At 44.3% G+C, this 27217-nt stretch overlaps 2 protein-coding genes across 16 annotated transcripts in view; both read left to right on the top strand.

Moving 5' to 3' along the window:
- The window catches only part of SPTBN1 (spectrin beta, non-erythrocytic 1), a 116866-nt gene extending 106507 nt beyond the window's left edge, over window positions 1–10359 (top strand). For 4 of the 6 annotated variants that reach the window (XM_032103847.1, XM_032103848.1, XM_032103849.1 and 1 more), the window contains exons 32-36: window positions 323–386; window positions 5326–5564; window positions 6798–6971; window positions 8614–8656; window positions 8933–10270. In XM_032103847.1, coding sequence (XP_031959738.1) covers window positions 323–386; window positions 5326–5564; window positions 6798–6971; window positions 8614–8656; window positions 8933–9148 — 736 coding nt within the window. In that variant the 3' untranslated portion in view covers window positions 9149–10270. Of the gene's footprint in view, window positions 1–322; window positions 387–5325; window positions 5565–6797; window positions 6972–8613; window positions 8657–8932 lie in introns of all 6 variants that reach the window. The other 2 variants (XM_032103846.1, XM_032103851.1) reach the window with 1 other exon arrangement.
- Window positions 10360–15859: 5500 nt separating this feature from the next.
- Window positions 15860–27217, top strand: part of EML6 (EMAP like 6) — a 90950-nt gene continuing 79592 nt past the window's right edge. For 4 of the 10 annotated variants that reach the window (XM_032103831.1, XM_032103834.1, XM_032103832.1 and 1 more), the window contains exons 1-2: window positions 16350–16487; window positions 17281–17952. In XM_032103831.1, the coding sequence (XP_031959722.1) occupies window positions 17756–17952 (197 nt within the window). In that variant the 5' untranslated portion in view covers window positions 16350–16487; window positions 17281–17755. Of the gene's footprint in view, window positions 15995–16349; window positions 16488–17280; window positions 17953–27217 lie in introns of those variants that run through there. The other 6 variants (XM_032103838.1, XM_032103837.1, XM_032103836.1 and 3 more) reach the window with 3 other exon arrangements.

Genomic DNA, 27217 nt, shown 5'->3' with positions numbered 1-27217 from the left:
GGGCCATGAATTGCAGTTTCTGAACAATCTTTGCTTTTGTCTTTGATGAGCATCAGTTACAGATTTTAAGCTGTGTCCATGGAACACTGACATTTATGAAATTGCTTATGTGATAGGAGGAGGTTTATTTGTAGGGTAACCGTCAGTAAAGCCTGGTTAAATCTCACTTCACACTGGGTTTATTCAGTTGGGCCTGAGGATTTTAGGAACATGCTTAAATTTCTTAAATTAATATTCAGTAAGAAAATCTCATTTTGTTGAACAAGATGGGTGACTTCCAAGAACCTTACACAGTTTCTTTTCTTTTTCCTCTCTCCAACAGGGATGGGACAAAAGGAGAACAGGTTTCCCAAAACGGTTTGCCCTCAGACCAGGAATCTCCACGGGTTAGTTACCGCTCCCAAACCTACCAAAACTACAAAAACTTTATTAGCAGACGGACAGCCAATGACCGCTCGTGGTCTGGACTGTGACCCACAGAATCACTTGCAGCAAAAGAAACCTTTTTTCAGTATGGTTTACTGGTACTGGTTTAATCTTCTGGCTTCAGATTTCCCTGCTGCTTTTCTCTTCCTTCCCATCAGTTGACTTTTATTTAATTAGCAGCCCCTTGGACATATATTTGCTTCACTTTAATCTTTGTTTATTTGAATCTCCCCACTGACACTCAGTTGCTTTAAGGTGACACATTTATTTCATGTTATTTACTGTGAGTTTTTCATGTTGCTAATAGTATTAAGATTTTCCAGCGAAAGCGTCCTTTATATGAGTAATTGAGATGTAATGAGATTACATCCTAATGAAGAAGAGCACTAGGACCTGACAGGTATGACGCATCGAGTTATACTAACAGGTCTCAGCACGGCAACTTTATTAAATCAGCTGCATTAGCAAGAGTTGTGTACCAGGCCAAAGATAATCCACATGAGTGAGCTGGGCAGGAAGGGCTGGGAGGGGGGAGTGTGACTGGACAAATAAAAGCCTTAAGGTTAGTTTGTATAACATTCCATGCAGAATGGACTCATTGACTGCAGAGACAAATAAACATGAAATAAACCATTCAAAACCAGTATCTAGATTTATCTGGGGGTTTAGACCTCATGCAGAGCTGTGATCTTGCTGTGTTGGGGCCCCCTTGGCCTCAGTCCTGTCCAGTTGGCACTACAGCAATTTGATTTCTGGGCACCAGAGAGACAGGAGTAGGGTGTAGCCTCTTGGGGAAAGGTTGTGATACTTTCCTTTAAAAACTAAATAAAATACATTGTCTAAGATCCCAGCTCTTTATTTTACATAGGTGCAGGCTGAATGCTCCATGCCTTACTTGCTCCTTCTTGATAGGGGGTGTCCCAGTGGAGTCAGGGTGCATGCCAAGAATCCTCACGTGCAGCCGTGACAGTGCCAGTAAATGTCTCTGGAGTTAATGCAACACAGGAGCTGAATCTGGCTCCCGTCCCCATCCCCTTCCTGCAGAGCCTCCTTGTTGCAGTTAATGCTTTGAGCGAAAGGACACTTCTCTTAGTTACGGAACCTGGCTCTCTGGGGTCACATTCAGTGCAGGAAAGGCTCCTGGCAGGCTGGGACCCATGGATATCAGGGCTCTTACAGTGCTGCAGATCAAACATGGGTCCTAGCCGAGGGCTCTAGCAGGAGATGTCTTTCAGCACAAGTTTGGCTTTAAGAAGCCCATCCCAGTTAGGTCTGAATCTGCACACAGACTCTGCCTATGTGCCACAGTACATGGCAGTTCTACCTTTCTCTTTCTGGAAATAAAACCTTTTGGTTCTTCTTTAGCATTTGGAGCGAGCTGTTGTACATTCTAGTGTTTATAAATTCCGTACAGTTGAGGCAGGGAATGTGAGGTGATCTTCAAGCACGTCCCAGATCATCGCCTTGTTGGTTAGCACAGCCTTATACATCACGTTTGCTTCTTTTGAAATTTTATTTTATTGCCATGCTACATAATGCATTTCCATGTTCATCTTTGCTATCTGCACTTTAGTCTTCCATGAGAACTTTTGAGCTCAGTTTGTTGAGTCCTGTGTTGCAATATCTCGGGTGTACAGAGCTGTGTCAGTTCTGCTGTGAGGCACAAGGTGTGCTGCTGTTGGTCAGAATTTTGGCTTCTGACAACTGGCTGAGCAGTGCAGCTGAATTGTTCTGTGTGGGCTGAGCTTGTGAGCTGAGAGCGGTGATTGAAAGGATGTGCTTCAGTAACTGTACTTTTGTCTTTCCACTTCATGATGCATGTTTTTTTGTTTTTTTTTTCTTTTGTCAGGATAACAACATATAGCTTCTTAATGCTTTTTAAAATTCCATATGAATTTATGGGGATGCTCTGGTGGCTGCCATGTGCCTCGAAAGTGTGCCAGTTCTCAGGTCAGGATAGCTGTAGCTTCAGACTCTACCATCTGCAGAGCCTTCACATGTATTCTGGTGAAAAAGTAGTCTATAGAGGAATTTACAGAGATACTTTTTTTATTTGTATTAGTACACTTACATAAAAATTCCACTTTTATGACGATGAAGAAAAAGTAAGTCATTGATTAAGGTCATCATTACAGGCACTAGAAGAGTAGGATTTCACCTATTTATTGCAGCCTGTGCATCTGGCTAAAGGTGTTAGGAAGGTCCTTTTGCTAGAACAGCCTAGAGGTTGGCATCTGAACCAGGCAAATCATCTGGTTCTTCAGCTGTGGGGCAGAGCCTTGAGTCGATGAACTGAGCAGATGCTGCTTCAAGCACTGTGAAATCCAAAGGGGCGCCTCTGTCATTGTCACCACCTGTCTTGTTGCATGTCTCAGTCCTGCTTTAAAGATTTCCAGAGTAGCCTGTTGCCACTAAAGCACTTCCAACTAACCCCTCAGGCACCACTGAGAGAACCGTATCATGTACACGAGACCTTGTGTTGTAACAGGAGTTTGCTGTTGCTGTTTGTCCTCCGTGGCGTTGTTGCCGCATGCCCCATGCATGTTTCCATTGAAGTGTGTTCAGCTCCTGTTTTTTCTCCGTTTTCATGACACGTCCTTTGCAGAGCTGTTCATGATTTATTTTGCTTGTTTTCTGTTAATTGTAGATAACACGTGAAAGGAAATAAAACCTGAAAGAGCATCAGAAAAGCTTTTCATAGGCCTTTTACAACCAGTAGAATTTGATGTAGATGGTGCAGGTCTGGTGGTGTGATTGAAGTTAGCAGTTACTGTTCAAAGCCATAGGGTTGCAGATTGCAGCACTGGATTCTATATTATTTCCCATAAAACACATTGAGTAGCTGTGCAGTGGCTGCTAGTTTGAAACTGGTCTGGTTTACCTCAGATTAGGGGCTCTAGGTACCCCCAAATCAGCCCTATTTTCACCTCTGGTTGGTAGCATTCCAGCAAACGTGCTGCTTTCTGTGTCAGGGCAGGGGCCAGGTGCATGTGGGGAATTTATTTGAGTTGTGGAGACAAGTTCCTGTGGGCTGTGTGATTCCTCAGTGCTGCTCAGAGGTTTCAGGTCCCTCAGACAGGGCTCCAGCCAGCGGCAAAGCAGAGTTCCAGGTTCAGGAGCTGTCACAGGACAGAAAGGTGTGCGAAGGGCTCTCCTTGTTCTTGAAGGGATCTGTTGGCCATGGGTGGTTGACATGGGTGATGAATGGTGACTCAGGGGTTGTTCATTCCGCTACCTGTGTTTTGGCAGTGTTTGCATAATCTTCAGCCTCATCTATTTATCCTCTCCTCCTCTTTAATGCAATATTTTTGTTCTACTTTGAGATTTGGATACAAGTAGTGAGGGTTGATGGCTTAGATTGATCCTAATTGTGAAGGAGCAGCGTAAGGCTATGTGTTTGTAGGGACAGGGTAAACCAGATCTGACTGAAGTGCAATGTGAACTGTGATTCTCTCCCTGTTTGAGGGTGTAGTGTCTGTACTCTGGAGGTTTAGGTTGCTAAAGGCAGTTAACCAATCCTTCCCATGTTCAGAGCAAGCTAACACTCAGATCTTCCTAGGCCAATGGTGAGGTACAAGGTGTGAGGCACAATAATGGATATTGGGCAGGTATAAGAATTTCTAGCAAAAGGTGGCAAAATTGAGTTTGTTGCATAATAATTCGGCTGCTTTTGATTTGTCCAGGCCATGTGCAGAAGTGGGAATGTCTAATTATTGTGCCGTTCACAAAAACCTGCTTGTCTGCATAAAACCAGTCCAGAATGTTTGTAATCTACTAGAGCATTAGCAGCACTGAGCTTTAGTAACTTGCTAATAATAATACTACACACTGGTTGTGTAACTCCTGAGCTGCTACCAACGGCTCTACACGTCAAAGTAATGGTACAAGAAAAAAAAACTGGGACCAAGCTGCATTTCAAAAGCTTATAGCCATTAGGATTCCAATTTAAATGATTTTTGGATGAATGGCTCCTGAAGACGTCGCCAGCTTGACCAGTGAGAGCTGCTGGAAACACGGCTGCTCTCTAGGCTATCGATCCCAGTGCGCCAGGCAACGCGACCAACAAAGCAAGTGATGGGCAAGGCCTTGGTTCTGTCTTTGTTTGGGGGTAAATAGCTGTGTGATGCTGTGTGACTGTGGTGGTTTTCAGTTCCTTTAACCAAAATCCAATCCACCTAATAACGCCAGTCTGAACCAGACCTCGATCAATTGACACATGACCTCATTCCCCTTGTCTTTACAATCCAATATCCTAACTGGGATGGTGGAGATGAAATGCATGGTGTAATCTTTCTAATTTCTGCATGTTTTGATTTTGTTGTGTCACTAGGGGAACGGGGAAAGCGGGAAAGGAGCTTTTACAGAAACAAATCAATTGCCCACATTTTTGTAAATGCTCCTGGGAGATTGTGACATCTTTCTCTGCTGACTCATAGTTAGTACCTTTTATGGACCTTTAATGCCCCAGTAATGCCATAAATGTATTTAAGGTGGCTGATGTGTATAACTTCTACTGTTCCTCTAGGTTTGCAGAAAGTGTGATTGTTACTGTTCCAAATATTTGAGTACTTAGCAACAGAATTGAATGCTCTCATTCTAGGAATAACAATACCTAAAAGAATTGACCAGCAGAGCAAAGCACAGTAAAATTCACACTGATGTTCAGCTGCTCTTATTTTCCCGTCTCTCCACCTATAAAATGGGTACTAATCCATTCCTACCTTCTAATTTCCTTGGCCTCCTGTGTCTCCATGGAGTGCGAGAAAGAACTTACTGGCCTGTGTCATTGTTTATACACAGCAAAGTTTATACACAGCCACGTTGTGCAGGGAGACAGATTAACTCAGGATGCCTCAGTGCTGGGGGCTTCTGGCTGAACGTGTTCTCCACTGTTCCCAGGTGGCAGAAACCGCAGAAACCAATGAAATGGTCAATGGAGCTGCAGAACAGAGGACGAGTTCCAAAGAGTCCAGTCCCGTTCCTTCCCCGACATCAGACCGCAAAGCCAAGAGCGGCGTTCAGGCCCAGACTGCTGCTACCCTCCCAGCCAAAACCCAGGAGATCCCCTCAGCCCAGATGGAGGGCTTCTTACACCGCAAGCACGAGTGGGAGACACACAGCAAGAAAGCCTCCAGCAGGTAAAGTGCTTGATGCATAACACAGGGCAGGGCACCCCGGGGCTCTGCCCAGGATGGCACACAACCATCTCCAGCCTTCTCCCAGCTGCCAGAGGTCTCCCAGGCTCCTGTTGCTGTAGGGGCAGAGGCTGCAGTGCTGAGCATTGCATGTGGGGAACTGCAGTTTAAAGATATTTGGTACAAAAGGCAGCGTTAGGCACATTTGTCAGGTGGAAAACCGAAGCAGAGAGATACAACGACTTTCCCACTCCACACGATGGATTTGTGGCAGTAGTGGGATTTGATTCCAGATCTCTCAAGTCATACATTACTACAAGAAAAGAAAACCACGTAGGTGTGAGATTAGAAATGTTCGTATTCTTCTGACATTTTCTGTTTGCACATTACCACTTTCCACCTACTCCGTAATCTGTTCAGCATGAACAGAGGACGATCGGTGTGCCATAGTCAATTCCATTCCCAAGGAATGTCCTGCAGGTTTCAAACAGGCAGGACTGAGATTTGTCCACACTGAAAAAGCAGACTGGAGTCCTTCGTGACCTGAGAGAACTCTTGAAACCAGATTTATGACTTGGCTGACAAGGGGAATGTTCACAGTAAGTGCTGAGCTGCAGCAACATCTGTGGGATTTGGTAGGAGCCAAAGCACTTGGCAGAGCTGAGATCACAAGTGAGTACAGCAGTACCAGGATTTTTGTTCCACTGGAGTTATTCACACCAGACAACGCCTTTGAGGCAGTGACAGCCACGAGTACTAGCGTCTGGGTACTCTTATTTCCAGTAATTCCAGCTCAATTAGAGAATGAGGCGGTTGATGCCACTAAGAGTATTTGTGTCAGTCAAGGATTTCACACACAGTCCGTTCCATTCATCGGTTTGCAGCACAGTGAGAATTCCTTCTACAACAGAGCACTGCCATTAAAAGGTCAATCATTTTCTGTCTCAAGAATGCAAAGTGCCCAGTCTGCCAAACAGTCCTCCCACTGTGAGGACAGGCTGATGTGCTATCACAGGGAGCTCTGGGAATCTCTGTTCCCTTTGGCTTTTGTCTTCAAGCTGTGCTTCCATGAAATAATTCCCTGTCTGCACTTTATGGGAAGCGTAGGCTGTATTCACATCCTCACACTGAACCAATCTCCATTAACTTACAGAAATAATTATATTTGGTTTCTCCAGTTCTGCAGGCGAGAGCATTGGATTTATAAATGTTCTTGTTGTTTCCCATGTCTCAAAGGTCATGGCATAACGTGTACTGTGTCATAAACAACCAAGAGATGGGCTTCTACAAGGACTCAAAAGCTGCTGCTTCTGGCATCCCCTACCACAACGAGATCCCCGTCAGCTTAAAGGACGCAGTCTGCGAAGTAGCGGTCGATTACAAAAAGAAGAAGCATGTGTTCAAGCTCAGGTAAACCTGGGGCAGTGTTCTGCCCTTGGGAAAGCCATGGTGGGTGTGTTCACTGGGAAACCCAGCCCAGGAACTGACCACGATTGTTGACTGCAGCATCCCTGCTTTTCTGAGCAAGCTCTTCTAACACTGAGTCGTGGTCTGTTCATCAGAGTGAGCAAGCACAGAACAGTGTCACAGTAATCAGAGCACTTTCACCTGGGACAAGACCAGATGTGTGTGCCTGGAGTTAGGGGCCTGTATTTGACAGTGCTGGGCTTTTCAACCACTCCCTCTGGAACTGATTGACAACAGTGGTCGTGGCTCTGCTCTTTTCCAAATCAAGCCTCATGTTTAATTTTTTCACTATGAACTTAGGAGACTACTGAAGACATCTCTCACATATTCAGGTCTAGAACATACAGTTACAGACAATTTCACTCTAAATATGTGAAGGACCTGTTGTTCAAAGGTTAAAAAAAAGGCTTTTCCTTGGGAAACTCTTTGTTTTACTGAAAAATCTTCTAGTGCAAACAGTTAAGAAATATTTATCATTACACAGCTGCGAGGTAATCCTGTCAAAGAAGACTCACTTTAAGAACTGATTGGGTCATGTATTCCAAGACAGGTGTTTTGGGGTTTTTTTGGCAGAGCAGGGGTGGTGGTGGCATAATTTTATATTGGTACAGGAATCCTCTAAAGATCATAGAATCCCTACACAGGGAAAATTTGCTTTATAGAAAATATATAGCAAATATTTAGGGAAATGTACCTTTCTTGAAGACAGGCCTGCAGCTATGTGATTCATCCTTTAGACTATTTTAAACTTCTCTGAATTGCTAATGGAAGGATGTGCTGTTCCAAATGCAAAGTTAGGCAAAAAAACCAACTGCCCTTTTTTCCCAGTGCTCCATCACCTGCATCAGGCCCTTCGGTTACTTGCATGTAGATATTTCCTTTACTCAGGCACTGTTATTTTACTGTTTAAACCTTCATTTCATTTCATAAAGAGTTGTTAAAATGCTTACTTTTTGTTGGGAAAGATGGGGAAGCCTGCAGCAGAGCTCCTGCTGCCCCTGCCTCCTCCTTGTTGTGGTGTTATTCAGTTGGTTTCTAATTTATATGTATCATCACATACATCGTTAACTGTATCCTAGTTAAACCACCTGGGTAAAATCAGCACAAGAATCAAGCAGAAGGGAAGCTTTGGCCTTCACTGTGAGGAGAGGTAGCTGCTCATCACTAACACTCTGCAGGACCTCAAGCCAGCACCACCATAGCTACAAGAGCAAAGCAGCTGCAGAACTTTGCTGGGTTTTCACAGGAGCCATGAAAACTCTGGGTGCTGCCTGTGACTTTTTTCTTTTTAAAGTGTTGAGTCAACTTTGATAATGTGTTTTGCAAAGGAGAAAAGATGCACCTGAAAGAGCAAATACTGAGCCAGCAGCCACACGAGAACATGAGCACCACCCTGAGAATGTCCAGAGCCCAGAGCTACCATGTGTGTGGCTGCAATGGGGGTTGTTGGGGGCATTTGGCACGTGGGCACTGTCCTGTGCAGTCCTGTGTGCCTCTGGCTGCTCATGTGCTGATGCCAAACAAGCAGGACGTGAAGCAGTGTGACCACAACTGAACTAAATTTGTGATGGTGTTTTCTTTCCAGATTGACCGATGGCAACGAATACCTCTTCCAAGCCAAAGACGATGTAAGTGTGGTTTTCTTACAGTTTATTACTGTGCTGTCTGTGCTGTTGTACCACGGGGAGAAGCAGCTGCTAAGGGCTGGTGTGCACTCTGTGTGTGGGTGATGTGTAGGCCCAGGGCTGCTCAGGAGGTGTCTCTGGAGGTGCACAGCCAGAGGGGATGGTTGGGGCTGTTTTTCCTTGCATTTCCCACCTGTGTCTGTTCCCCCTCCGCACTGTGGCGGGAGTCAGAGGGGCGTGCTGGTTGTAACAGTTTTGTGCCTTTGGGGCTTCTTGAAGGAGGAGATGAACACGTGGATTCAGGCCATCACATCAGCGATCTCTTCGGACAAAATCGAAGTGTCCCCGACCACCCAGAGCACTCCAGCCTCCAGCCGTGCCCAGACCCTGCCTGCCAGCGTCACAATAACCAGCGAGTCCAGCCCTGGCAAGCGGGAGAAAGACAAAGAGAAAGACAAAGAGAAAAGATTCAGCCTTTTTGGTAAAAAGAAGTGAATTCCATCTCCACACACTGCACTTCTCTGACCGTTCCAGTGGAATTCCAGCATGCGAGCTCAGAACCAATACGTTACTCTCTGTGCCTCATGTTCCTCAATGTGATTGACATTTTTTTATTTATAGAGCGTTTTAAAATAAAAAAAGCCAACAAAAAAAAAAAGAACCTAAAGTTACAAATGTATGAGGTGCATTGGGCAGCTTCTGTAGGAGAGGGAGGACCAGGTTTTGGGGTTTTTTTTTTGTTTTTGTTTTTGTTTTTTTTTAAATGAAGTTAATGTAGATTAGATCTTAATATTTAAACTGTTCCTCAATTTTGTGAGGCTGTCTTGGAAAATAACCCACTCCTAATGCTATTGGTATGCAAGGCAGCGGTGCTTTCGAATCTACTGTGCACATGAGAAACCAATGTACAAATTCTCAAAGGTGTTCACTTCCAGTTAAGGTTGTTATGCTGAGTCATGACTAGTAGAGCCTCCCCTTGCAATTCTAACAGGAATTAAAGTGGTAGTGTGTTCTCTTTGCTGTAACAGAGTGCAGGTATGCGTTGACTCACAGCCCAACGTTGGTATTAACACCACCTGAAGCGTCCCCGCATCGAGTACGACAGATAAGAATGTTGGTGTTCAAGATGGATTAACAGGCTGGTACAGTTTTAAATAAGCTGTAATTTCAAATTTCTTTTTTTTTTTTTTTCTCCAAAATACATTATATTGTATGTTTCAGATAATTCTAGTACAAAGTATAATAAGACTAGATGTATAATAAACCCTTTAAAATCATCGATAAGTGTAAAAGTGGAACTGAAGCATTTACTGGAAAAGTAATGTTACTCAAATGGTTACTTGCTTGTCAGCTGCAGCACTGTGTGTTATAATTTTGCTACATTACCTTGCTCTTTGATACATAGTGTGCATTTCTGTCACTGTAACTATTGTAATGAAAAATTTTCATCTTACTGCACAATCAAAAATTACATTTAATAGGAATGAACTTTCAATGACTGGGCCTGTAGTCAAGAGTAGTACTGGAACTGGCTTTCAGTTGTATCGAACTGTACCTCTAGACTTTTACCCTATCTGTTAAATATATGCGATGTCATTAAATGCTTTTAAAACTAAATATGCTGGGTAAGTTTCTTATTTCATTTCTGACGATGTTAAATCATAATTTTGAAAGAGGATCAAAAATAAAGTTATTTTAAAATGTCATCTCTCCTGTGCACTGAAACTGATGTCTTCAAATGTAATTCCATTCTTTTGTGTGAAAGTTCATTCTGCAATAGTTGTTTTCTCTCTTCCCACTTTTCTTTCCCTTCACTTCCCACCTGCCCTTCCTTTTACCCTGCCTCCCAAATTAAGTGCCAAAAATAAAGAGAAGAGGAATTAATGAATAATTTGCAAAATATTCTGATATAGATACTTTTTGTGGGAAGTGAAACCAGCAGAGTAAAAGGGAGTAAGCACATCAGAGGCTGGGGTGATGGAGTTCCCTGAACATTTACCCGATGGAGGTAAAGCTCCATGTTCCAGCTGGCAGCAAAAGGACATAATTTTGAGTAAGCACCAGTCTCCAACTTTTTACCCACTTTTTGCTCAAGTGCTTGCATCCTTTCCTTGCCTTGGATGCCACCTAGGGAACCTTCTAATAGGAATAGCTCTAAGAAGCTCCAATATGTTTTAAAATCAATGAAATGTAAGGAATCTGGGTTTTAATGTATTGTGATTATTAAAATATGCTCAAATATTAATTTTGACGGAAAGCAGATAAACTGCAAAATCATGTGTTTCCAACTGACAGTTTCCTGAACCTGTGACCTATACGGTGTCTTAAATTATTTTCATGGAGTGTACAGTGTTCTCTGGGTTTTTCTTGTTTTCCAAAGTTTTTGGTTATTAAACAATGGAGTATTCATGCACACAAGTTTTTACTCTGTAATGTTATATTGTTCAGTCTCATTATTAGTAAAATGTGGGCTATCACTGCAAGTATCCTAAATGTAAAATTTAATACAGTAGAAAATGCTGAGGTTTAACCTTCTTAGAGGCTGTGAAACAATTTGGTGAGTTGATTAATGTGCACAGAGATGTTGATGCCTTACATATGTGTCGCTTCAAATGAACTGGTGCCATGAGCAGTCAGGTAGATGGATCTTGACTGCCTGTAGTGTGTGGTTCTGTAGTGATTCAGTTGAACATTGCCTTTAGAGTTGTTTTCTTGTTTGTCTCACTCCCTACTGGAAGTTGTTCCCAAGAATGACTCGAATAAATATCCCTTCTGTATCAGGGACTGATTAGAAGTTGCTGAGGAGCAGGAGTGAATCCCAGTAAGCCTTGGAGCCTCAGGGAGCAGTTCCCTGCAGAGAGAGGTCAGGAGCAGCCTCCCCGGACAGAGCCAGGTCAGAGAAGTCAGGTCAGTGCACACATCCGTGTGCCAGGGCAGGAGGGAGAGGAGTGTGGGAATCTCTTGGGTCACGTGAAGGGAGGGACTGCTGCTGGAAAACACCAGGGGAAGAGGAAACTGCGAAGGTGGGTGATGGAAATGGGGCTGAAACAGGAGCAGGCTGTCACTGCCACCAGTGTCACCCGCTCAGAAGTGGCCGTGACACTTTCTGAATTGCACCAGTGGCCTTGGCTGGACTGCTGACAGATGGAATGTTCTGTTCCTCCTGGAGCCTCACTGAAGGGTAAGGATTTCTAGCACAGTGTAACACGTTACTTCAGCTGTTTTGTACCTAAGTTGGGATATTTCCGCTGGAGATACAAAAGTCATACAGAACCTGAACCTTAAAATTTTCAAAGAAAATTAATTAAGGCAAACCACTTCCCAGCTGTGTTGCTTGTCATTGGTAAGAAGAGGAGTTGTCCTGTAGTCAGGCCAGTCTTCCTTTTTCCATCTTGGAGGGACCCTCACATTGCATTCTAAGCTAAGGGAAGGTGTCAGAGGGTCCTTCCCATATCCTGGCAAATTGAGTACAATGTGGGGAAAAAACCCCAGAACTCCTTGGCCATCAGAATTTAGTATGTGTTGGTGGAAGGGTTTTCTTTTAGATTAATGCAAATAATCTGTTAATCCATCTGTTCTGCACAGGGAACATGCTCTGTGCTAGGGCTGTACTCTGTATGAGGAAGATTAATGGTAATGGTAAAGAAAGGAATTCTTAATCTCTGTCCTGGTGAAATCTGTGTCCTGGTGAAATATTGGTTTAGATGCTTTTTCCCTTCACCATGGTCTCCTTTCTTATGCTCGAGTTCACAGACTTTAAATGGGTAGGGTCTTCAAGAATCCAACTTTGCAATAAATAACTTGCAGGTATGATAGTTTTGCTACTTTTGGTGGCTGGGTTGTTGTTTGGGTTTTTTTGTTTGTTTGTTTGTTTGTTTTTTGTTTTGTTTTTGTTTGTTTGTTTTTTGCTACCTTTGCTAATGTAGTGGCTGAAGAAATACAGAAACTTGAATCACAGTGAGTCGGAACAAACATTAGTCCTTTTCATTTAAAAAACACAACCAGAATATCAGGCTCTGCTAAATCCCTGATCAATATTAAGAATAAAATTACTGGGAAAAGTGGACACCTCAGCCGTGTCCGTGGACTGCGCAGTGGAGGCCACTCCTGAGCAGGTCCCCGCGGTGTGTCCGGGGAGCCTGGAGCAGGTGCTGCGGAAGGGGGTGCAGGGTGCGGGCGCCTCAGCTGCCGTGCCCGGGCGCTGCGGGGCCGCCCGAGCCCCACGTGGGCGCATCCGCAGTGTGTCATAATGCAGCACAGCCGAGCGGCCGGGCCGGGCTGCCGGGGCCCTCGGCTGCGGGGCAGCCCCAGCACGCGCGGCCACGGACATCGAACGGGCGGCTTGGCTTTGGAACACCTAATGGAGCGAAGGGAAAGCATTTCGTGCGTCGGTGCCCGCCGGATCCTCCCCTGTTCAACACCACCGCCCAGCTGATCAGCCCGCTGCCGGTGAACGCCACAGCTGCGGTGCAGCGTGAATACACATTTCTCTGTGTCTGAAATAGCATTTACTTTGTATTCCAAAGTAAGGAATGTCACACAATACTCCTTCTCTGCTAGATGAGACGCTGGGGTGGCTCATTACGTTGTAACGGCAAGAATTATCTGGGCCCACCATGAATTTTGTTACAAGTCTCTTATTGCTACTGTTGTTCTCCTCCCACGCCCAGGTGAGACAAAACTGTCCCCTGCTCACCGAGTGCCGGCATCGTCCGTGAGAGGTCACTGTATCCAGGGAGATGCTGAGCTGCGGCAGAGCCGCTGCTCCCGGGACTGCACGCCGGGGGTTATTGGTGCACTCGAGAGAATGAAGAGGTCGGATCAAAGTTCTCTTCACTCCGAAAGTCAGATTTCTAAGCAGTTATGTAAACTCGTGGCAAGATTTAAACACGTCTCAGCTGAATCGTAGGAGGGAAGTTGAGTCAAGTATGGCAGACAGGATACAGAAAGGCGAGGAACACCACCATCCTTGCTGTGGCAGGAAAAAAAGGAGGTTCCGTGGGAAGATCAAGCTTTCTGCAGTGATTTTAAATTGGTCACTGAGGTTCCATGAAGAGATGGCAGAAAGGCAGCCCCCCAGGCTGGATGAAGGCAGGAAGTATCCCGTGAGAGAGAGGGTCTGGGAGACCTCGGGCCTCTGTGTCCTGAGTGCAGAGGTGGGATGGGGAGCCTTGATCCATCTGCTGTTCCTGGCTGTCCTGCACAGCTCTGGGATGGCAGCAGAACCAATCTGTCATCGTTGGTCAGAAGGGCTTTCCCTCCAGGCTGGTTCTGGAAAGAGTCCGGTCTGCCAGGTCTCTCTCCAAAATGGGTGTGAGGATGGAAAAGTCTCCAATTTTTCTCCTTTTTTCCTATTGCTGTTTCTGGCTGGATCCAAGTGTTTCATTAATGCAAATCAGTATTTCTGCCCACAAGGAATAAGAGCTTAGAGCCAATTCCCCTGTTAAGATTTTGTAGTTAAATGGTAAAAACACTGAGAGGCATCAGTCAGGATTGGATAAATGTAGTGCCAGGCAACAAATAAACAGAAGTAGATCACACCTCCTGCTTCTGATCCCTCCCCTGAGTTCTTAGGGATTTTATATAATTTTAAAAAGCATTTGCAGCTCAAATAAGAGGTACCAATTTTGAAATACCAATTAATGTCATCTCTGTGCATCTGCTGTACATTCATCCATAAAAATAAGAGTTATAAAGCCTGTTTTGTGGAGCAGAGATCTAGGACATAACACAGATGTTTCTGGGAGGGAAAACCTCAGTGTTCATTGTTAATCACAGCTCTTGGATATGTACAGAGTGGGCAGGATGTATCACAGAGGATTGGAGTTCGAGATGTGGTGCTTTCTGGCATCTTCTATACAAGGCTTGCTTTAAAGAAGCAAACCAAACAAAAAAACCCAACCAACCAACCAACCAAAAACCAACCCCAAAGCCCTCAAAAAACCCAACAGCAGCAGCAAATGGTCCCTTCAGCAGAGAGGTGACTGTCATTCAGGTACTACTCGTCCAGGGTGCTACATTAGTTGGTTTTTACATTTCATATAAAAAAACCACAAGTAGTAAAGTCACAGGATATGGGCTCCTTGCCACAACGAAGAGGAAAAATGCTGCCGCTATTGCCAATTTTTATGTCTCTTTTAATTAAGTTCTTCAGTCTATTTTAAAGTGTTCATTTTTACAGTTATGTGAAATAGGAAGTGCATCCAGACTACTCTTTTTTTAACAGAAATGCCCCTTTTTTTACTTAGGTTCACACTTTGTCTTGGTTTGTGTTGCTCCTTCCATTCTTTTTGTGATGCTGAGGACTTCAGAACCCAGAATTAACACCCAAAAAAACCCCCATGAGAGCATCCAGGATATTTACGTTGTGCTGACAGTGAACAGCAGGCTGCAGCATTGAGGAACATTTTCAGCAACACGACAGCTCCTAACAGGAAAGTAATAATGCCTTTTTTTTAATTGGAAAAAAAATACACAAAACCTCATGCTTAAATTGAATTAATTCAATCACTATCGAAAATGTACCAAATTCTTGAGAGTACAGATTATAGAAAAATGAATGAAACTGAACTTGTATTGCTCCACATGTTTATTTTAAGGTTTTTCTTTGAGGTTTTTATGGGGTGTTCGTTCATGACTAGTGTACTTAATTGCTAAAGTAATGATAATGATTTATATTTTTTTTTTTTTAACTGAGGATATAAGTTTTCCCAAATGATTAAATACGAAGTTCAGCTTGACCACTGTTGTTCATAGAGAAGTGTCAGCCATGCCAGCAGAGGCTTGAAACTAGTTTTTTGTTTGTCCTAGTTGGGTAGGTGAAGAGCCTATCTGTCACATCGATTAATTTTTTAATGTAAATTAGATAATGTAACAAAAAAAATCATAAAAAGAAAGCTATGATCACATGGAAGTTATTCCTTTGAATAATACCAGGGTGGGGAAGGATCAAAGAATTCGTGAGGGGCAGTGGAAGGGCCGGTATCGATCTCTCCACTCCCACGAGCAGGACAGGACCTGAGGGAACGGCTGGAGCTGAGTCAGGGCGTTGGGATGGAGATCAGGGAAAGGCTCTTCCCCCAGAGGGTGCTGGAGCACTGAACAGGATCCCCAGGGAGTGGTCACGGCCCCAAGGCTGCCAAAGCTCCGGCACAGAGAGCCTGTTCCCGCACAGACAACGCTCCCAGGGATGCCCAGGGTGGGATTGTCGGGGTGTCTGTGCAGGGCCAGGAGCTGTACTGGATGATCCGTGTGGATCCCTTCCAACTCAACGTATTCCACGATTCTACGATAAAACAAGGTGGCTGTGGTGAGCGGCTGTTGGGGAAGGAATTAAAAAAGGTGAGTGCGAATTTGGCTGTATTTTGTGAGACTTTTGGAGACTACTGCACACGGGGAAAGAAGAAAGATGGGGTTTTTTTGCCTAAATCTGCGTGTGCCTTGCGCGGCAGGGCTGGCCTGGCCTGGCCTGGGCTGGGCTGTGCCGGCGGCCGCTGAGGGCTCCGCGGGCCCCCTCAGGAGGAAGGGCGCGAAGCGCCGCGCGCCCCCAGCAGGGCGGGAAAGGCGCGCGCCGCCGCCCGCGCGCGCCCCGTGAGGCGGGAAGGAAGCTCCGCCTCAGGGCCGGCGCCGTGAGGGCTCCGCCCATCGCCCCGCCCGCCCGGGGCCGGCGCTCCCGTCGGAGGCGGCTCCCGAGGCTCCGGGGCTCGCATTCCCCGAGGGCGGGTGTCTCTGTGCCGTGTCCTGGAGTGCTGCTGGTGCTGCGACCCCGTGTGCGAGCGGTGGCGGCACGTCGCTCTTCAGCTCGGTCGGTGTGAGGCGTGTTGTGTGGGAAAAGGTACAGGGGTTGTCAGCCTTGGAATTCCCTCTTGCCGTCCGTCTGGCGCTGTGCTCTGTGAATGGGTGTTTGGTTCTGCTCCTCTGATTCCAGCATCCTCTTCCCTGCGGTTGTGGCCGAGTGTCTGGAGGGCTGGGTTTGGGTTCCTGTGCAGTGATACTATAAAGTCTTATCACCAACAACATGCAGCAACCACGCTCGACTGACAATGGTAGTATGAATTCTGCTTTAGGAAAAGCAGAAGGCAAGAGAGGAAATGTATTCCCTATAATATCATTCCAAAGGATGACAGTGAAAAAAAAAAAAAAAAAAAAAAAAAAAAAAAAAAAAAAAAAAAAAAAAAAGGCCACAGCCCCCACTACCTCATGGTGACTTGGAGTATTTTGTGACTGAAAACGGGAAAATAAGATTGTCTTAATTACATAGTTGCTATAGACTCCAAAAGGAGAAAGTTTTTGGTTGCTGGGGCGTGAGGAAAGGTGGGGTAATATTCCCATATTTATGCTGGATGTTATATATGAGATGATATTGAAGGAGAGGGCTTGTATGAGAACTCGGAGCACTGGATCCTGCTGAAAAGCCTCAGAAGCCCCCAGAGCGGCCACAGCACCCATCCAAGCAGAGCTCCCCCCATCCAAGCAGAGCTTCCCCCATCCAAGGAGGGCTCCCCTCATCGAACGAGAGCTCCCCCATCCAAGGAGAGCTCCCCTGTCCAGGCAGTCCCTTTGCATTTTAAACACACGGTGCGCTCTGCGGTTCAAGAGCACGGGCTTTGTGTTTTCTTCTCTTCCAGCTCTAGCCCCGAGGGTAGATATGTTAAAAAGAAGAGCGCCCAGGAAGCTTTGTGCAGGAAACCAAGAAGGTGCAACCCGGGAGACGCAGCGGGGAGTCTTTGGCAGGTGGTGCTGGTGACGCACAGAAGTAACTTTGCCTTCGGAAAGGAAAAAAGCCCGGTCTGCTGCTTATGTAGGTGTGTTTTTGTGCCCCCGAGAAGTTGCCCGGGTCGCGCAGCGGCGGCGGAGCGGCGGCGGCTCGTCCTGGGCAGCGGCGGCAGCAGATGATGGTGGCGGCGCGGCGGTAGCGCGGCGGCGGCGGCATCCCGGATCCGCGGATGCGCTGCCCATCCCCATCCCCATCCCCGCGCGGAAGGGACACCTGAGGCTTCGGCAGGCGGGCGGGGATCGCCACCGCTCGGAAGGGGAGAGCGTGCCGGGGGAAGGCGGGCCGGCGCCCGGCTGTGTGTGCCGGTGGGCAGGGGGCTGGTTATCATGGCGGATCGGACGGCTCCGCGCTGCCAGCTCCGGCTGGAGTGGGTGTACGGCTACCGGGGCCACCAGTGCCGCAACAACCTGTACTACACGGCAGGGAAAGAGGTGGTGTACTTCGTGGCTGGAGTCGGCGTGGTTTACAACACCAGGGAGCACAGCCAGAAATTCTTCCTCGGGCACAACGATGATATTATCAGGTAAGGGGGCTGACTTCTCTGGTGGTGGGGTGGGGTGGGGTTTAAAGGGAAGGGAGGAGAATGTAGTGCTGGCAAAATACCCCCTCCTCGCCTCTTACAGCTCGGCTTGTACCTGCCGTTTTAGAGCAGCTCAGATTTGTTAGCAGCAGTCGCTGTGAAAGCTGAATGTCTAGATTCTGTTGATTATCATTATTTTGTAGCAAAGCTTCAAAATGTTGCAATAATAGGGGAGGGAAGGTAAGTTTTTATATTGCACTGCACCAAAAGCAAAGCACTTCATTTCAGCACTGGGAAGATCTCAGTGCAACAGTGCTGCAAAATCGTGGCTCCGGCACCTTGATGTTTCCAGAGCTGGGACCCCAGCTCATCAATTCTGACCTCGTACAGAAGGCAGGTGTAGCTCTCCTTGCCCTCAGCAAATCCCAGCACGAGAGTGCCATAAATCTGACACGTAGCTCAAACTAATCTTGTTTTAATATCCAGAAAATCTAAATCAAAATCAAGTTCAGCTGTTTGCACTACAGACAAAATATCCCAAGTGTGCTGGTGCAAGATGGCTACAGAAGAACAGGTCTTGCTCCTCATCTGTCCAGTTTATTGTCTCTTTCTCTCAAATTCTGCCTGAGAAGTGGATTTAATTGGCATTTTTGTCCTACAGAAATGCTGATTTTTTACTGCACCTCACAAAATAAAGACACAGTTACAGTGTTCAAGGTAGCCCTTTAAAAAATCTCTCCAGAATAAGGAAATTTACATCAGTAAAATAGAAAATTAATGTAGCTACTACTTGAGGAGATAAATCTGAGCCTAGAATATCCTCATGAAGGATGTTGCCTGGTGATGCCACTCCTCTGAGCACAGCTATCTGCTGCCCTCCCTGTTCACCCAATTCAGCATGAATGAAGCGATTTCTGGATGATGTGAAACCAGAACAGTCCCAGGTGACTCACGGTGTGGGAGTGCTATGGAAGCATCTGCTGATGCCAGAGTTTTGACACTCCGTAACCAAACCACACAATTGTCACATAATCCTTGTTTGCAGAAAGCCATTCACTTTTCCCAGGAAGAGCTTTTGGCTGCTGTGTATCCTCATAGCATCCTTCTCCTCCTCTCTAGGGTGTGTTAAAGCAGCAGCATTTCATCAAGTACAGTGCATGTGCATCAAAGTTTATTTTGGTTCCAAAGGTATTATCAGCTCCAAAAGGCTGCTGAAATAGACACTGGGCTGCTCAGAGAAGAATCAGTATTTTAGAGGCATCTGCAGGATCATGACATTAAAATGTTTTCCTTTGTATGTTGTACGGACATACATTTTGATACTCTTTGCAATAGGAAGTGTAATCCATGTAGAGAGTTGTGTATTTCCGTGCTTATGTTTGAGTTGTTATTATTATACCTGACAGCACCTCCCTCTCCATACCAAATGTATTGTACAGCTTCAGTACCCTTTACTTTGAGATCTGTCACATTAGGAGTGTGCTTTTGGCAGTGTCATGTTTTAGAAGGTACAGCTGGGATGGAAAGAATGAATGTCTCATATTTGTACTTTGACACTGCTTCTGCCTATTGTGCTCTTTAAAGGGAACTAGAACCATGTGTTCAAACTAGCTGTGTCTTGGGGGACTTGCTGAATGTCCAACGCATGCTTTGGAAAGATGGGTTTTGTTTCTGATCTGCAGCACCATCAGAATTCTGGTGGAAAACTGTAGTTTCCACTAAGGATGAAACATTTGGGTCCAGAAGGCATCAGCAGAACCCAAGCAGCTCTTAGTGGCCCAGAACTGTTGCTGTCACCGTGTGGGGTTTAAGGAAGTACAGACTATCCAGAAGGCTGCTGGAATATTCTGTTGTTTGCACCGGGGCATGGGTGGTTGCCTCCTTTGCCACTGGTGCACTGAAATGCATCCCATCACTGAAAATACTTTTAAGTAGATGATGCCTTGTGTGGTCATCGCTGATATGACTAATAAATGCAGGAATTTAAACTCTCACATTTTAAGCTTCACAGCCCTTATCCATTTGAGATGAATGGGATGAATGTACTTATCTAATTTTTCTGGGTTTTTTGGGATTTACTTACTTGAGACCAGCTTCTAAACAGCAGGGTATACATTTGCAGTCCAACAGGTTGTAATCTCTAAAGAGGTTTGAAACACTGTTTAGAAAAGAAAAATTGAATTTTGGAAAATACTGTGAATCATTGAGACTGGGAGACCTTCAAGAGGGAAGATCTTCTGCTTCCAAGGACTGCTGTTATCTCCTTCTGTGGCTTTTTTTGTGGTTCTGTGAATACTGTTTTGTTTAAAAAAAAGATGATAAACCCATGATTCTCAGGGATAATACCATGTATTACCTGGAAGTGTTTATTGAAGTCCTTAAAGGGGATATTTGTCCTTGGTGAAAAGGGCAGGTGTATATGTTCTCCAAGATTAATAGTTCTGTCTCTTGTTTTGCATCAAAATAATGCAGCTGGACATAATTTAGTTTGGGCTAAAGCAGACCAGTGTATATTGGATTAAATTGTGTTGTATTGGAGAAATGCCATTTTTTCCAAGATTCACATTTGAAAGGTGAGTTCTGCATGTATAAGAACTGAATGTTCTGCACTCAGCTAATAAGGTCGATGTTCTGAGAAGGAACAAGGGAGCTCGGAATTGTCCTGTTTTCTGTGCAAAGCCACCACCAGGTGCTGTGCTTCCAGCTCTTCCTCCTTTAACTTCAGGAGGAGAGGAGGTCTTGAACCGTCACTTCTGTTTTGCAGAAGGGTTTGTGGGTAACCTCCACAGCAGTAGCTTTGACAGTAATGGAAAACTTTCAAAAGAACGGGTTTTTTTACTTTTATATTGTGCGTTACTTGTAGAACACTGATCAATTAGATCAATCCTCATTTTTCTCTCAATTAAGTGTTGAATGCAGGCAGTTCTTTCCTATAACTTATCAGCATTTGTATGTAAAAGCCACAACAAACAGCAAAAATAAAAATATAACCAGTTGAGATACTTCTCATTATCACTTAAAATACAATTGATTTTATCTGTATCTGCAGAAGTCATTTGTTAACAGAGATTCCTAACCCCGAGAAATTCTTCCTCTGGTGTAGTGACAAAGTTATGTCTCTCTCTTTTTGAGTTCTGAGAGTTTTTGCAGTATTGAACCATTGTCCTGAACATGTCAAAACTTTCTGACACAGCATCTCTGGCAGCATACTGAAGACTTCACCTGCAGTTTTTACACACCCTGGTTTCTTGTGGAATCTGATACTTTGTATGTTATGCATTCCCAAAAGCAGCTTTGCATCCCGACTGCCTCCATGCCAGTCTCTCAAGAGGCAGCAAGCCTGCTCCCTCTCCCAGGTCTCTGTACTACCTGCAAAGCCATTCTGTTATCCATGGATTCCAGAGCTGTTGTTTATGTAAGGCTGCTCACAGGGTACCAGCAGTGTCGGATTTATCAGAATATTGCTCTAAGTGTGCTGGGGGGTGCCGCTGTGCTGACAGATTGAGATTAAAACCGTGGCTGTGCCAGCGGGGATGGGATTTACTGGGCTGCGGGAGCCACTGGAGGCCTGGCTTGTTCTCCACGAGGGTTGTTTCAGGAGACAGGATATGTGTCAGAACATGTTTTCTTGTCTTGCTGCAGTTAGTTAGGAAAAAAAGGAGTAGTATGTTTAAAGCAGTGTTGTGTATTGCTGGCCACAGCGAGTAGAATTTTGGAATTAGTGAATTGATGACAGAGGTATGCAAATCAAAGCCTAAGAGAGAGAGAAGATCTAAATTGTACTTTAATATTTTTATTTAAAATTACTTGTTATCCTATTTCTGTTTATGGGGTGATGCTTATTTGAAGGGATCTAAAATACTTTAAATTTCTGTTCAGTTGCCACCCTCTGGATGGCAACAGCAGCCGTTTGATGTAGACTGGTGTTCGGGTCACTGTGGTTGTTGTTTATCATCAGTGCACGGTAGCAGCACTGTCTGCAGCTTGGGGTAACCCTGGACTTCAGACACCCAAGGTGAACACACAGGACCGCTGAGATTCAGTGCCCTAAAAGGCAGCAAAGGAGCCATGGCACCATCTGAGATTTTCAACAGCACAAGTTCCAGCCCTGTTTCTTATGTGGATGCTACACCAGTTCCTGCACCAAGCCATCCAAACTTGACAGACATGGCATGGCTCGAGTGAGGCAGGGTTTTGGAAACTGTTTTGAGGCAGCAAGTTGTTAAATGAGTTTCATGTGAAAGAAATTAATTCCCCATTAAAAAATCCTTTAATCAGCTTGTTGCTTCCTTTGCTTTCAGTTTTGGAAAACCTGGGGAAAATGCTGTTTATTCTGTGAAGTTCCAGTGGCCTCTTTTGCCTCTGCTTGAGTGCTGTGCTGCATTTAGATTTGAAGTCTTTACTGGGGCATGAGCTGCCATACATTGGCTTCTTAAATATCTGTATTAATGCATCAGCTGTGTTGGAATATACAGCTACAGTTTCTTATTGAAAGTGATTTAGAAATACTTGAATCAGTTAAAAGTGGAGAGAAACTCAGCAAGCATTTGTCACAATATGTCAATGAGAATGGTCATCATTTAACCAAACCCTTTAACCAGAGCAGTCTAACCCTAATTTTTAAGCATATTTTTTAACATTTTCTATGTGTTAAGACTCTGCAATGTTTTTACTTGTTTTATTTCAACTTGATTTCAGATGGCCAGGAGTCGTGATGGTCACGCAGTTGTGTGTAATCATTCTTTACTAGGAAGAAAACCTACATAGAAAATGTTTTCTTATGAGTTAACTTAATTTCAAATTTAAAACAAAAAATTCTACAGCTCCAAGTATTTGAATGCTTTTCTGTGAAAGTGGGAGGGGGTTTGTGGTCTGTAAAAGGGTCTTCTGCTGACTTGCCAGCTGCTCAGGTTTGTGGGAACCTTGGTAAAGAGCAAAAATGCCTCCTTTTCTTCCCACCTAAAGACTGTTCTCAGGAACAGCACCTTGTTTTTCATGAGGTGTGTTTCTGCCTCAGGAACTTTTAGTTGTCTGCATTGGCTGTCCAAGAGACATGTTGAATTTAAATTCTCCTTTGGAGCTGGTATTTATATAAAGGCCTGGGAACAGACCTCCAAAGCTTTAGGGAGGCCTGATCTTAAGGCCAAGTGTATGTTTATGTCAAGCTCCTTTAAGCATTCCAGCAGCACGATGAACCTTGGTACACTGCATCTGATTGCTGGAACTTCTGTGGGTGCTGGCGGTGAAGTCTGTTCTTTCTTCTGTGACAGATGGATGGAAATACACTAAAATGATGGTAATTAGAACAGAACATAAAACAAAGGCTACTCTCAGAGTGATACAGCAACCCCGTTATTTTGGCTGCCTAACACTCCTTGTTACAAAAGATTTTACCGGATTTTTTATAGGGAATTTTGAGTGCCTCCATTATTTTAGCAGACTTGAATGTTAAAGGCATAACCCTACATGAAAATTGCTGCCTGGCACTGCAGTTTATATGTAGTCATACTAATATTGATGCCTCCACATGGACATTGGGCATCCCTTCATGCCAAACATCTGCTTCCTCGTCCTCATATGTCTTCCATATGCAGAGACAAATATTGCAAGTGTCATTTACTGTGGTAGTAACCTACTACTTGCAAATATTAACTGCAAAATAACAGTTTTGGGCAAGATGAGCCATACTTTTGAAGAAGAATTTTCTGATCCTTTTTTAAAGAGATGTTGTTTATTTTAGAAATTAACTGTAGTAAAAAAGACAATAAAGTGCGCCCTCAGTTTTTCACAGCTCTACCTGCAGTTAAGGCTGGATTCCTTTTTCTTTCACCCTGACTAGGCAGACCATGATTCCTTCTCTGTATCCTAAGAGCTCTTTAACTGGAGGTTAGTCACAGTCAGTTGCTGTCTGACCAGAAAAAGTGTTAAATGTAAATTTCCTAAACTTTTTCTTTCATCTCTCTAGTGTTTGAGCACTATTTGCAAGGTACTTAAAGGACCTTTTGGCTTCTCCCACTGCTGGAATCTATGATTAGGTAAAAGTTGAGCTTTGTGGCTTCTCTCTGACAGCAGATCAGAGATGACACTACTGGGAGCTGCTCTCTGGCCCTGGTCACACCGGTGCTGAACATGTATGAGTGTGACTGCACCTAAATGAGATTTTAGCAGTAGGTCTACAGCAGGTTCCTGATCCCTCTAGGATTCTGAGAGATTTTAATCTGTTTAGAAATTATTAAAAAAAAAAAAAAGAAAAAGAAATGCTGTTCAGTGAAACTGCTCTGTCTCTTAGTGGCTGTAAAACAAGTTTATAATATGCAATTATGTTCCTGATTCAAGGTCTTGTGCAGATACAGTGATCTTTGCACGTGTGCTGGCCTTCTACTTCCACAGAGGGTTAGTTTGTTTTTTTTAAAATATGTGGCATCTGGAGGTGGCCACAAGTATCTAAAAGGATATTATATTGAGTCTGTATGAAAGCTGTCTTTAGTTGAAAGAGCTATTTTAAAGCTTTTGCTTGTCAGACTGAAGAAGTTTGTGTGGTTCTGTCTGGGATTAAGTTAGTAGAACCATCTCAAGCTGCTTTAGGATGGGCAGCTCTGTGCTGTATTCCTTATAATGCAGTCCCTCCTTCCCAAGAGGGGAATAATGTGAATGCCTTTCCCTGGGAGTTCTCTTTGTGCTTTGGTTGGGTGTGTGGCAGTGGCCTTGCAGTGAACTGTCCCTCTGCTGTCACCTCCCCTGCTTGGGCTGGCTGTGTAAACGTGAGGCTTGGTACAGCTGAGGGTCTCACCCAGAGTTACTGATTCCAGACATGCCCCAGGTTCTGCCCGGAGTGGCCCTTTTATGTCTTAATACTGGAACTAAATTTTAAAGAATTGCACCTATGCTATGGGGTTGCAGAAAAGAGCATTTTACAAAAGATCCTTAGAGCAAGGAGCCCACTCAAATCCCAGACAGGAATATTGCTTTACCTTCTTAGCTGCGCACTGGGTTGACGTGGGTCTGGCAGGTTTCATTACTTGGGTCAGTAAGTAATAATTCATTAGGCATTTGCAAAAGATGCACAAAAGAGAAATCTATCACCTTTCATAGGCACTCCCATTGCTGCACTAGGATGTCTTCACAGTAGATTTTACCAGAACTTATTCCAAGGAACCTGCTGGATGCACCTGCAAGAACCAGATGTGACATTTATTGTGGTAGAAAAGTTGCTTGTCCAAAAGCTTGGATACTTTCAGAAGATGGAGATTATTGGACATGGGCTCGCGCAAGAAAATCTCCTCCTCTTTGAAACTTGGTGATATTTTTGATTGTTTAATGTTGTTAAATAATGGTGTTAAAGAAATGCTATTTTCCTTTTCTTTTCTTTTGTGTGTGGCATTTTCCTCCTCTTTTTATTTCCCACACTGCATCCTTTAATCAGTTGGTTTCTATATTACAGGTCATACCATTCAGAATGCAGTCAAAATTTTGGGGGCTTTCTTTTGGATATGTCACTCTTTGCAGTACAGAATTTGTGATATAATTGTATCACATCTCCAAATAAATATTTCAAATTAATTTCAAATGAAAATTTGACATTTCGTATTGTGACAGAAAATTTTGACAGAGAATACATTAAGAGAGCTAATTCCCATTATTCCTCTTCCATTAAGTGGAGCAAGAACACCTTTTGAAAGGAATCTGCACATCCATTTTAGGCTCATCTCTATTCCATCTTATCTCCTCTCTGGCAAGAGCAGTTCAGATTATTAAAAATTCTTCTTTTATCCTTTTAAATTATCCTTATGTTCTTTTAAAAATCACTTTTCATAAATTCAGGACCTCCCTGGAAGAACACATAGTGATTTTATATTTTAGAAAATAGATATAAAGTAATTTCTCCCTTACAGAACATAGCCAAGAACTTAGAGTTTTGAGGGCTCTGCATTTTCTGTTCTTTTTATTTTCATATTTAGTTTATTCTGGGCTTCTGTCAGATTTTCAGATTTAATTTTTTTTTCTCTCCCTGTAAGGAGACTGATTTCATGGAGAGAGAAATAAAATACAGCACGAAAAATACCATTTTAGTTTTGTTTGCAATATGAGCAGGGTGCAGACGCCTAATGAGACCTCACACTGGCTCTTGGCTGCTCCCTTCCCAGAGAGAGCTTGTCCACTGTAATTCTTACCTCAGGTATACTGAAGAATTCGGTGTGCTATATCTTTTTATCTTACCTGGCATGGATGAAAAGAATGAAGGAAAAAGGATATTTTGCTCAGGAAAACTGTAAGAGAATAGAAGAGCAAGTAGATATCTGAACTGTTATCAAGGACATGTGAAGCCTTCTTTAATAGCCTGTAATTTTTGAAGCTCTGAAAGAAATGAGGATCTTCAATCAGTGATGCAGAGACCTGTTTGTCTGTCCCTGCACACAACCAAGTGTGTTGCTATTTCCCGCTCCTGGCTGTCTGCCATGGTATGGTTAAATCTGGAAGTCTGCCCAACCCTGCTGAATGCACTTGATTAGCAGATTTTATTGGAACAGCACCACCCGCATCTTACCCTGGGCTTGTGCTCCAAGATTCTGCTCAGCTTCAGCCTCCTGTGCCATAGGAGCCATCAGCAGAGCCCACGCCCTGTGTGGCAGGGCAGAGTGCACTGCTCTGTGTGCTGAGGCAGAGGGAAGCACAGGGGATGGGACGAGTAGGGAGATGTGGTTTATTCTCCACATGAACCTGGCAGCTGTGGCTGAAGCCTGCTTTCTCTCCTACTGGGAAGGGGAAGGCAACCCCCCCTGTAACATCCCTGATAGCATAAGCTAGAGAAAAACCCGAAGTATTAGCAAATGACAAGCAGTAAACCAGATTATAACCGCCTGAAGCTACATGCTGCCAGGCAGTTACATAATGGCACAAAACTCTTCAGCCTCCACTGCAGCACTGAGACTAAAATACAGCAAAAAGGGCTCCCACGAGTCCGGTTCTCCGAGGTTTCACTGAAAGCACAACTCCAGGTTCCCAATCTCTGCTCTGAAGAGTTGGCTAAGAAATCAAGAGAAAAAGAGAAAAAATAGTAATAGGCAAGAAAGTGAGTCACAGTGCTTACATAAAAACATAGAAAATCATAATTCCATGTTTGTTTATATAACTCCTGGTATTAGTCTCACAAAACAGAAGTTTGAAAGGCGTTCTTTGGATCATGGTAATCTCCCTTAAATACAGCATGTCATGGATTTTGGTGGTGTCCTAACTTCACACCTGCTCTTTCCTGTTTGTGACTGGCTGC

Source organism: Corvus moneduloides, chromosome 3 (genome assembly GCF_009650955.1).
Source record: "Corvus moneduloides isolate bCorMon1 chromosome 3, bCorMon1.pri, whole genome shotgun sequence".
NCBI lineage: Eukaryota > Metazoa > Chordata > Aves > Passeriformes > Corvidae > Corvus > Corvus moneduloides.
This window is presented reverse-complemented; position numbering and strand designations above follow the sequence as displayed.